This window comes from Puma concolor, chromosome C2 (genome assembly GCF_028749965.1).
Source record: "Puma concolor isolate L17-30 chromosome C2, mPumCon1.1.hap2, whole genome shotgun sequence".
NCBI lineage: Eukaryota > Metazoa > Chordata > Mammalia > Carnivora > Felidae > Puma > Puma concolor.
The window spans coordinates 30,685,223-30,698,187 of record NC_141675.1 but is presented as its reverse complement, the minus strand read 5'-3'; the positions used below and the strand labels follow the sequence as shown (position 1 = coordinate 30,698,187).

The 12,965-nt window shown below is 36.2% G+C and overlaps 1 protein-coding gene across 6 annotated transcripts in view; it reads right to left on the bottom strand.

The window, feature by feature from the left end:
* CEP63 (centrosomal protein 63) overlaps positions 1 to 12,965 on the bottom strand; it is a 67,854-nt gene that overhangs the window by 22,371 nt on the left and 32,518 nt on the right. For all 6 annotated transcript variants that reach the window (XR_015239989.1, XM_086674333.1, XM_086674336.1 and 3 more), the window contains 3 exons: positions 2,432 to 2,665; positions 1,853 to 1,992; positions 895 to 1,032 (listed from right to left, as the gene is read on the bottom strand). Coding sequence is in view for 5 of the 6 variants with exons in the window: in XM_086674333.1 (XP_086530459.1) it covers positions 895 to 1,032; positions 1,853 to 1,992; positions 2,432 to 2,665 (512 nt within the window). In the remaining variant the exon portion in view is untranslated. The remainder of the gene's footprint in view (positions 1 to 894; positions 1,033 to 1,852; positions 1,993 to 2,431; positions 2,666 to 12,965) is intronic.

The window sequence follows — 12,965 nt, the reverse complement described above, 5'->3', positions numbered from 1 at the left end:
GTTTTACTCAAAAGGGTAAAATGGCAATATTTTTGTTGTTTTTTTTGCCTAAAGGCTAATAGTTTGTGCAGTTTAAAATCTTTTACATACAGAAAGTGCTCATGTACAAATGATCATGGTTCATGTTTCACACAAAATATCAAACTCTTCCCAGTCACAAAGTTTAGAGGTATGACAAACAAAAACAGTTCACAAGCATGACAACAAAGCAAGCATGGGCATGCTACGGCACAGATCAGGTTTTCAATCAGCACCCAGGAAACAACCCAAGGGCACTTCTGAATAGGAGGAAGGAGCGCCACGTGCCCAGGGTGCCTCGCTGAGAGCAGCTCCAGTGAGGTGGCCGCTCGACAGTAGAGCCTAACTGAAGGCATTCTACGGGGAGAAATGCAAGATCAAGATTAGTGCGTCAGTACAGACAACTCTTCTGACAGATCTGACTCTGAAGGAGAACAGAGAAATATGGAAACGACTTGACAGGGATACAGGATTCAAGAAGGGTTTCCATTTTCTCCGAACACAGGAAATACTAAGCCTACTTTATGCCCATGGGAATGATTCAGCAGAGAGGAAGAGCTTGACGATGTAAAAGAGAGAAGAACAGGACACAAGTGAAGTGGTAGGGGACAGACATGTCATCCATCCACTCATCCACTCTAACAGACTAAGGGCACAGATGCAGGCAGACCGGTAGATTTGGTGGGAGAAAAATCAAGAATCCCTCCTTTTCTTACTTCTGTTTTCTCACTGAAATAAGAAGTTAGCCTATTTGTGGAAACTAGAGAAAAAAAACCTTATTTTTTCAATAAGACTGTTATATTAGTTTCTCAATATGATGATCAAAAATCATTTTTAACAACGTGAACATTCTTGAAAGGGTATGTAATTATCTACCTGCCTTCCAAACGAGTCACCTCTGCCTGCAGAAGTTCTTCACTATTGTGGGTGAGATCCAGCTGAGATAGCACGTTGCCCAAGTCCTCCTGCCCTTGCGAGGTGTACCTCCTTTCTGCCTGCGGCTCGTCTGGTGACCTAACGAAGGACACAAGAGGACTGTTCAAGGTTTCTGATCTTTGCAAATAAACAATGCACAATCAGTTCATATTTCTCAACTGTTTTTGGTAATGAAACTCTTTAGAACTCTTCAGCTTGATTCCTGCTTTACAAAGAGAATGTTTGGGAGAGTAAAGAAGGAAGAGATGATGCTTCTCAAAGAAGTCAGCAGCAGTTTACTCCTTTCTCAACTGGGATTTGGCCTGTTTTTCAAGGGAAAAAGACAAAAAAACCAAAAATTTTGTTTCCACTTGATACGTTGAGCCAAAGAAACTAAAAAGTTACAGGAAAGTTCTGTAAAGAATAGAAATGTGTACCAGACTTAAATCAGGAGCACAGTTCCTCTATTACTTTCTACTACAAACCTCATGGCAATAATTCATATGTAGAAATGAGTTTTAGGATTTTTTTTAAGAAGGGTTATCTCAATAGCTGGCTTATTAATGATGTGGATAAGCAGCTACAAATCATGACCTATTTTACCAAGGAACGGAGGCTTCCCAGGGGACGTGGACTCTAATTCCTTTCACATTTGGAGTTTCACCAAGGCTACAGATTGACCAAGCACTTTCTAACTTTCTAAACATTACAGTCTTCTGGTTAAGGACCCAAACTGGAGGCAGAAAAAAACTAACCACACAAAATTTTATAACACCATAAAAACTTAACTCAGAAATTAAAACTGAATAGGAAAACTCATAATGTGATCAAACACAAAATTATGAATATGCAGTATTAAAACTGGTGCTCAATGCCAAACAACCAAATGGCTACAATTAATATCTAGGATTAAATATACCTCACGGCCTGTACTGTGTGTTGACTGTCAGTTGGCTTTAATTTTGCTTGTAGCTTCTCCTTCTGCATTCTTTCCTCATGGATGAAATTTTCTTGAGACTGAAGAACTGCCTTCAGTTCCCTCTTTTCTTCCTGGAGAATCTGAAAAATGCTCAGGAAAAAAAATCAGGTGTTATTACAATTTTTCTATTTCATGAGGAAAGGAAGCCAGGGAGTCAGACTATAACAGGTACCATATTAATAAAGCTATCAATGTCTGATCCGCTGGCAGCAGGGTAAGAAAGAAACCATGGATTCTGGAACCTAGTTCGAGGTTAATTATTTTCTCTTAAAAACATGCATACACACATTTTATTTATTTATTTTGAGAGATAGTGAGAAAGCATTGAGCAAGGGAGGGACAGAGAGAGGGAGAGAAATAATCCCAAACAGGCTCCACACTGTCAGCATAGAGCCCAAAGCAGAGTTCGAACTCACAAAACTGTGAGATCCTGATCAGGGCTGATACCAAGATTCAGATGCTTAACAGACTGAGCCACCCAGGTGCTCCACCCGCAATGGAAGTAATTTTAAAACACACCTCTAACAGTTTTTCAGATTCCCTTAATTTTTCTTCCTTTTGCCGCTGCTCTTGTATAACATTCATATTGGTTCCCACTAAGTCATTGATCCTCATGGTGAGGCGCTCTATTTCCAACTCATTGGCACAGATAGTGTCATTGGCCCGCTCCAGCTTACTGCTCAGATGCTGAATCTCCGACTGGCTGGACAGCTCCACAGACTCTAATTTCTGTTTCCGATTGGCAAGCTGAGCCTAGAAACACAGGTTACCAATAGATAAAAGTGAAACAATAAAAGAATAAATGATGAATAAGGAAGACTAAAATAAAACCCAGTTGTACTTGCATAAAAACATAAAATAATAGTTCATTTATAATAACCCATTCGTGACCCAAAAAAACAAAAATCTCTCATGATAAAAACTGGGAATAGAGGGCAACCTTCTCAATTTGATAAAGACTATCTACAAAAACTGTATAGCTAACATCATACTTAACAGTGAGAAACTCAAAGCCTTCTCACTAAGATCAGATACAAGGCAAGGATATCCCCTCTTACTACTCCTTTTCAACACCAACTGGATATCCTTGCAATAAGGCAAGAAAAGTTAATAAAAGGTATACACATTGGGAAGGAAGATATAAAGCTGTCTTTGCTCAAGGATAACATGGTCATCTATGTAGAAAATATGAAAGAATCGACAACAACAAAAAACCCCCTGGGAGAGTCCTCAAAAAGTTAAAAATACAACTGGCCTACAATCCAGTAATCACACTACTGGATATTCACCCAAAGAATACAAAAATACCAATTCAAAGGGATACATGCACCCCTATGTTTCTAGCAGCATTATTTACAATAGCCAAGATACGGAAGCAACCCAAGTATCCACTGATTGATAAATGGATAAAGAACATGTGGTGTGTACACACACACACACACACACACACACACACACACACACATACATACACACCATGGAATAGTACTCAGCCATAAAAAAGAATGAAATCTTGCCATTTACAATGACATGGATGCAGCCAGAGAGTATAATGCTAAGAGAAATCAGTCAGTCGGAGAAAGACAAATATCATATAATTTCAATCATGTGTGGAATTTAAGAAACAAAACAAATGAGCAAAGGGAAAAAAGAGAGACAAAGCAAAAAACAGACTGTTAATTAGAGATAAAAACTGATGGTTAACAGAGGGGAGAAAGATGGGGGATGGCTTAAATATGTGATGGGAATTAAGGAGTGCACTTGTCATGAGGAGCACAAGGTTATACACAGAATTGTTGAATCACTTGAAACTAATATAACACTGAAACTAATATAACACTGTACGTTAACCAACTGGAATTAAAATAAAAACTTAAAGAAAAAAGAAAAAAAAAACCTTCCTGGAATTAATAAGCAATTATAGCAAGGTTGCAGGATAGAAGGTTAATACACAAAAGTCAGTCACTTTTCTACATACCAACAATGAACATGTGAAATTTAAATTAAAAACACAACACTATTTACATTAACATTTGAAAAAATTAAAGTATGAATATAACAAAAGAAGCACAAGATTTGCATAAGGGAAACTACAAAACTCTGATGAATTAAATCAAAGAAGAACTAAATAAACGGGGAGATATTCCATATTCATGGATAGGAGGGCTCAATATTGTCAAGATGTCAGTTCTTCCCAATGTGATCTATGGATTCAACACAATCACAATCAAAATCCAAGCAAATTATTTTATGAATATTGACAAACTGATTCCAAAGTTTATATGGAGATGCAAAAGACTCAGACAAGCCAAAACAATATTGAAGAAAAAGAAAAGAGTTAGATGACTGATGCTACCTGACTTCAAGATTTACTATAAAGTTATGGTTATCAAGAGAGTATAGTACTAGTGAAAAAACAGACAAAAAGTTTAATGGAACAGAATACAGAGTCCAGAAATGGACCCCCATAAATACGGTCCACTGAACTTTGACAAAGGAACAAAGGCAATACAATGGAACAAAGACAGTTTCTTCAATAAACGGTGCTGGGACAACTGGACATCCACAAGCAAAAAAATAAATTTAGACAAAGACCTTCTACCTGTCACAAAAATCAACTCAAAATGGATCAAAGATGTGAATGTAAAATGCAAAACTATAAAACTCCTAGGAGATAGCATAGAAGAAAACCTAGATAACTTTGGGTATAGGAATGTTTTTTTAAATACAACACTAAAGACATGAGCCCTGAAAGAAAGAACTGGTAAGTTCAACTTGATTAAAACTGAATACTTCCACTCTGTGAAAGACAATATCAAGAGAATGAGAAGACAAGCCATAGACCGGGAGAAATTAGAGTAAGAATTCTTAAAACTTATGAATAAGGAAACAAACAACCCCGTTAAAAAATGGGCCAAAGACCTGAAAAGGCATCTCACCAAAAAAGATATACAGAGGCAAATAAACATGAAATGGTGATCTACATTAGATGTCATCAGGGAAATGCATATTAATACAATAATTACACATCTACTGGAATGACCAAAATCTGGAACACTGATGATACCAAAAGCTGGTGAGGATGTAGAGCACCAGGACCTCTCATACACTGCTGGTATGAATGCAAAATGTTACAGACTTTTTGGAAGGCAACTTAGTGTTTTCTTACAAAATTTAATATACTCTTACCACACAATCCAACAATTGTATTTCTTGGCATCTACCCAAAGAAGCTGAAAACATTGTTTTCACAACAAACTGCACATGTATGTTTACAGCAGTTTTATTTATAAATGCCAAAACTTGGAAGCAACCAAAATGTCCTTTAGTAGATGAGTGGATAAATAAACTTTGGTATATCCAAAGAATAGAATATTATTCAGCACTAAAAACATGAGCTACCAAGACATGAAAAGACATGAAGGAACTTTAAATGCACATTACTAAGTAAAAGAAGCCAGTCTCAAAAGGCTACATACTATATGATTCCAACTATATGACATTCTTGAAAAAGCAGAACTATATAGACAATAAACATATCAGTGGTTATGGAGATGTGGAGGGAGGGGAGAGATGAATAGGCAGAGCACAGAGGGATTTTATGGCAGTGAAAATACTCTGTATGCTATTACAATGACGGTATATGTCATTACACATTTGTACAAACCCATAGGCCATACACATCAAGAATAAAACCTGAAGTAAACTATGGACTTTGGGTGACCAGGATGTGTGAATGTAAGTTCATCCTTAGTAACAAATGTAGCATGCTGGTGAGTGATGTTGGTAATGGAGGAGGCGATACAGGAAATCTCTGTACCTCCCTCTTAATGTTGTTGTAAATCTAAAACTGCTTTTAAAAAAATAAAGTCTTGGGGCACCTGGGTCAGGGGGGAGGCGCTCAGTCGGTTAAACGTCCGACTTTGGCTCAGGTCACGATCTCTCAGTCCGTGGGTTTGAGCCCCACATCAGGCTCTGTGCTGACAGCTCAGAGCCTGGAGCTGCTTCAGATTCTGTGTCTCTCTCTATCTCTGCCCCTCCTCCCCTCGCGCTCTGTCTCCATCTCTTTCTCAAAAAATGAATAAACGTTAAAAAAATTTTTTTAAAGAATCATTAAAAAAATAAAGTCTTAATAATTCTATAATAAATATCTTGAGAAGAAGGGGTAATAAAAAATTAAGAAAGTAAAGGGATTCCTCAGGAGAAGAGATGCTACCCATTTACTGCAAAGACAGCTGCATTATTCTACCCACTGCACAGAAGTTTAACTGCATCTACGAGTCATCATATACGAAAACAGGATTTCTCTCCTCTTTACAACATAGGAAATAGAAACTATAATGCATTATTTTATTTCTTATGGAAGCTCATAAACATTTTTTTAACCACTAAACATCTTAAATTTCCAGGTCAAATTCTCCTCTCTCCCCACCCTAGAACATGCTGCATGTAGTTAATTATTCTGTATTTTCAGATACATTACAAACATGCATATTCAGATGATTCAAACTGACCACAAAATGTTTAAATTTGGGGTAGAGGGAACTGGGGAATTTTGTTCCTCGAGGAAAAAGGTGCTGTGCTTGGAGGAGAGAAAGGACTGGTTCTGTCACCAATTTTTAGACATTCCCTGAGCTAAAAGACTTCACTGAACATACCGTACTCAAATTAGTTTCTTCTAGTGATTTACCTACTGAGGTACATACAAATAACACCACTTTAGTGACTATCTCACAGACCTGCAGTATAAAATTCCTGCAGACTTAGGTAATTCCTAGGCTATATATCCCAGCTATACTGGTTTGTAGTTCCCAACTTTCTAGTTTTCACAAGTGTTAACCCTGCATCCAGATAGGTACTTCCTCTACGTACCGAAGATGGACATAATTCATCTGTGTAAGTCAAACTTCCCTAATTGTAAGTATTTTTAAAAGGTAAAGGTATCCAATTTTATTTTAAAAATTTAAGCTGATGGGACACCTGGGTGGCTCAGTGGTTAAGTGTCCGACTTCAGCTCAGGTCATGATCTCACAGTTCGTGGGTTCGAGCCCCGCATCGGGCTCTGTGCTGACAGCTCAGCTCGGAGCGTGGAGCCTGCTTCCGATTCTGTGTCTCCCTCTCTCTCTGCCCCTCCCCCACTCATGCTCGCTCTCTCTCTCAAAAATAAACATTAAAAAAATGTTTTTTAATTTAAACTGAAATGTCAGCTGAGAAATCAATATGCTACAGATGAAAGATTTTATTGTATACTGTACAGGACCAAAATCCTATACTGTGGTCACACAAGTACATGCTCAATAATGCTCATAAGCCAGAGAAAGGCTGGAAGGAGAAAGGCAAAGAGACAGACAAATAGTATTTGTGTAAATTATAGATCAAGATTCCAGCATAAAGAACCAAAACCTTTTTCTGCCAGATTCATAAAATAGTGTGAAAGAAGGATATCAAAGAATTTTTAGATCTGTAAAAACAACTGCCAAGCATGCAACAGTTTCCAAACTTTTAAAATACAATATAAACTTTTTTTTTTTCCTCAAGGGAAACTCTTCTACAGAATCTTGTGCAGAATAAATAATTGAAGAGACTGGGCCACGAGGGTGAGGAGGAAAGCGAGGGGGCCCAACTTGCTGAGATGGCCGAACCTCCCCAAGCCCACCTTAAACTGCACGGCAGCCCCCGGACTTGGCAGAACACAGCTAGAAAACCTCTGCCCAAATGGCCTCTCAGGATGAAAAAATTCGTAATTGCAAAACACTAGCACTGTCTTTTTAACACTGCAATAGCTATTTAATACTATTTAGTTCAAATCTGAGTTCTTAAACTCAAGGCTGGAGTCACAATTTAACTAAGTTATACTTTAACCAGTGAGTCTAGATCTGACACTTAAAAACTCACCAATTTCTTAGTTGTAAGGAATCAAGGACCCACCTTCTTTTGTTGATTCACTATTTTAGTCGCACACAAGTACAGTGTTTAAGCACAGTAAGAAGTACCTAATCATTCCAGTACAAAGTCTCAATTTTCATTAACTAGAGTTAACACACTTGGCCTGCGCAGTCCAATATGGCAGTCACCAGTCACGTGTGGCCACTGAGCACCTGGACTGTGGCTAGTCTGAAAGGAGATGAACACAAACCATAAACTACATCCTGGATTTCAAAGACTCAGTCAACAAAAAAAATGTAAATGCTTCAATGATATTTTTTTGGTATGCCGAGTTAAATATATGAATTTCACCTCTTTCTGTTCACTTTTTAAATGTGACTGCCAAGAAAATTTGAAGTTACAGATGTAATTCTCATTACATTTCCACTGAACAGAACTACACTAGAATATCTCAAAAATACCTCTTCCAATACTAACAGTCAGAAGCAATCATATAAATCACTTCTAAAGTAATGATTATTTCTCTCAAATATCTAGTGTTAGAGGTATCTGAAGGCTGATATATTTCTGAACTGTTTTTTTTTTTTTTGCACTAACCACTGCCATTAAGTTTTTGAACCAGAATCCAGAACTTCCTCTTATTAATCTAACATGTGGCATCCTAACTATTCTATTGGAATCAGTGGGATTATTTCAACAACAGAGCTCACAGCAGAGGTGTTCAAAGTAAAGAAACAATTAAAAAGACCATTTCTGTCAGGGAGATGGAAATAAAAGCCGATGGTGTGCAGCTGAAGTGTAAGAGTAAGAAAGGGACTAGGAACCAGGGTTGCAGTCAAATCCTTCGCTGGGTTGGGGTCTGTAATCCTGGTGCTTCAAGGGTGTGGCTCTCCCAGACCGCCAAGATTCCTGAGAACAGTGTCATGGGAAACAAGGGCCTTTTATTTTCCAAAGGATCCCAGTATGAAGCTATGGCCACGGCGGGATCCATCTTCACCAACCTCCCCATCAGTGTCAACTCCAAACGTGTCAGCGCAGCCACAGTCTTGCGGCATTTCCACCAAGTAGCAGCTTGACGAGCCCATTAAGAGAACCGCTCCCAGTAACACCTTCTTATCACTGTCGTGTCTATGTCACCACAAACTTTAAAACAGTAGGTCTGAGCCAATTTAATTAACTCGGATAATTCTCCCTAGACAACGGATTAACATTTGAGTTAGGATCATCTTTTCTTTGTAAGTTGTGAGAGAAATATGATGCTTTAAAAAATATTACATTTATACTCACACATACATAATTGAAAAGTGGATTTAGAACTGACTCGTACAATATCATACAGCTCATCTAAATATTTCAAAAGGAAAACATATATATTTAATGCAGCCTCTATTTATCTCACATACCATTTATGGGCTAAATATTTTATACTCTGTGCTGGTTTAATATTTTAATTTTTTTAATGTTATTAATGTTCTCTAAGATTTCCCTTAATATCTCCTTGCAACACTTGTATATGGGCAAGAGAGAAAGCAGCCGGTGATTGCTTGCCTTCCACACAGAAATAACCTTATGTTTCAGTGACTAAATGGATCCTTTTCTATGCAAATATAACCATCATTCTATCATTGTATCTAATGTCATGTTGTTTAGCAACTGTATTTTTTAATATTTGATAGAACATCACCCTCTTTTTAAAAAATGTTGCCTAGTACCATTCATTTATTTTTCCACATCAATTTTAGATTCATTCTGTCAAGTTCTCAAAATCTAACAGTCAATAAATTATGTGGATAACCATTTAGAAAAAAAAAATTAGTGTATCAAATACCATGTCACAAAATAATTTTCAGATCAAATATATAAAAAAGAAATTATAAAGCAGAAGAAATCTTGGCTTAGATAAGGCTTTATAGTAGGACATCAAAGACAGAAACCCTAAAGAAAAAATTAATAGAACTAAGCAATTCTAAATAATTGTTTATGAAACAACTGTATTTCCAAAAAAAACTATTAGGCAAAAATTAAGGTCAAATAGGAAAATATCCACAATTGCAACAAAACGGCTAAAGGCTAATAATATAGGTAATGTATGAAGAGCTATTTCAAAATAGTAAAATATAAATATACTAAAAGAAAAATGGGCAGAGGACATAAAACATTTACAAAAACTGGAAATGCCTGCAAGTACATGAAAAAATGCTCAACCTAATTCATAATTAAAGAAATGCAAATTAAAAACAAATAATCAGATACCATATTTTTTCACCTATAAGACTGGCAAAGACAAGTCTAGAAGTAGGGGAAATTAAAAGAAATAATAGTGCCCAACATTGGTAAAGTGTGAGGAAATGGACAGTCTCAAACACTGCTGGTGAAAGTCGGTACCAACAAAATTTTAGAGAGTACTTTGCCAATATATATTAAAATCTTTAAGACAACTACACGGATGCAGCAATTTCACTTCTAGGGCCATTTCTTAAGAATATAAATGGACATACTCTCCCAGATGTTTATATAAAGACATTCAACCAAGCACTATTTACAAGAGTGAAAAAGTAAAAAAACTACATGTTCTATAATTAGGGATTGGTTACATAAATTATGGTACATTTAATAGTAGACTGGACTCCTTTGCAATCATTATTACTATACATTTGTTGATTTGTCATATTTAAAAAGGAAAAGCTTAAGCGTGAAAGTTAAATGAAATATTGTATTATAAAATGCTTAGTGCACCTACATAATAAGGAATAGATTAAATGACATAAAGAGAGAACTGACAGTAATATAATAAATAGTAGATGACTTTAACACCCTACCTGAATGAATAGACTAGCCAGACAGAAAACCAGTAAGTAAACACTGGCTTTAAAGGACACATTAGACCAGATGGATTTAACAGACATAAACGAAACATGTCATCCAAAAACTGCAAAATACACTCTTCTCGAGTGTACATGGAACATTCTCCAGGACAGACCACATGTTAAACCACAAAACAAACCACAATAAATTCATTAAGATTGAAATCATATGAAGCATCTTTTCTGACCCCAATAATATGAAAATAGAAATTGACTGCAAGAAGAAAATTGGAAAAAACACAAACACCTGGAGACTAAACAACACGCTATAAACAACTAATAGGTCAACAACAACAACAACAAAATTGAAAGAAAAAAATACCTTGAAACAAATGAAAATGGAAACAATGTATCAAAAGTAGTTTTAAGAGGGAAGTTCTTAAAGATAGAGGCCTAAGTCAAGAAACAAAAATCTCAAATGAACAATCTAACTTTACGCATAAAGGAACTAGGAAAAGAAGAACAAAGCCTAAAGTTAGTAGAAGGAAGAAATAATAAAGGTCAGAGGAAATAAATGAAATAGAGACTTAAAACAGAAAAGAGCAATGAAACTAAAAACTGGTTCTTTGAAAAGATAAGCAAACTGATAAACCTCCAGCCATATTCATAAGAAAAAAAACAAAAGAGAGAGAAGGACAAAATAAATAAAAGAGTTACAAATGACACCACAGAAAATACAAAGGATCATAAAAGGCTACCACAAACAATTACATGCCAACAAACTGGAAAACCTAGAATGGATAAATTCCTAGAAACACACAACCTTCCAAGACTAAGTCACACATAAATAGAAAATCTGGATAGACCAACTACAAGTAATGAAATTGAAGCAGTAATTTTAAAACTCCCAAAATACAAAAGTCCAAAACTAGAAGGCTTTATAGGTGAATTCTACAAAACATTTAAACAAGAGTTAGTATCTACCCTTCTCAAATTATTCCAAAATACTGAAGAGTAAGGAATGCTTCCAAATTCATTTTAAGAGGCCAGCATTAATTACCCTAATATCAAAACCAAAGACACCACAAAAAAAGAGAAATTTACAAGTCAACACCCCTGATGAACACAGATGCAAAAATCCTCAATAGAATATTAGCAAACTGAATTCAACAATACGTTAAAAGGATCATATATCATGATCAAATGGGATTTATTCCTGGAACATAAGGATGGTTCAATACCCACAAACCAATCAATGTGAGACACCACAAAATGAAAGATAAAAATCACAGGATCATCTCAATAGTTGCAGAAAAAGCATTTGACAATTCAATATCCATTATGATAAAAACTCCTAATAAAGTGGATATACAGGAAACATATCTCAACATAATAAAGGGCATAAATGACAAATCCACAGCTAACCTACTTACTCAACAGTAAAAAGCTGAAAGCTTTTCCTCTAAGATCAGGAGTAAGACAAGGATGCTCACTCTCACCACTTTTATTCAACATAGTGTTAGAAGTCCTAGCCACAGTGACTAGGCAAGAAAAAGAAATAAAAGGCCATCAAAATTGGAAAGGAAAAAGTAAAATTGTCACAATTTGCAGATAGCATGACACTACATAATGAAAGCCCTAAAGACTACAGAAAAAACCGCTAGAACTAATAAATGAATTCAGTAAAGCTGTAGGATACAAAATTAACATACTAACATAGTAGTGTATTTGTGCACACTAATAATGAGCTATCAGAAAAATGCCACTGCAAAAATAACTGCAATTACAATTGCATCAAAAAGAATAAAACACCTAGGAATAAATTTAATCAATAAGGTGAAAGATCTGTACACTGAAAACCATAAGACATTGATGAAAGAAACTGAAAACAACATAAATAGAAAGATATATTCCATGCTCATAAATTAAAAGAATTAAAATGTCTATACTACCCAAAGCAATCTATAAATTCAATGCAATCCCCATCAAAATATCAATGGCATTTTTCATAGAACTATAACAAAGAATCCTAATATTTCTATGGAACTACAAAAGATGCCAAGTATCCAAAGCAATCTTAAGAAAGAAGAACAAAGCAGGAGGTATCATGGCCCCTAATTTCTTTTTTTTTTTTTTTTTTTTTAATTTTTTTTTTTCAACGTTTATTTATTTTTGGGACAGAGAGAGACAGAGCATGAACGGGGGAGGAGCAGAGAGAGAGGGAGACACAGAATCGGAAACAGGCTCCAGGCTCCGAGCCATCAGCCCAGAGCCTGACGCGGGCTCGAACTCACGGACCGCGAGATCGTGACCTGGCTGAAGTCGGACGCTTAACCGACTGCGCCACCCAGGCGCCCCATGGC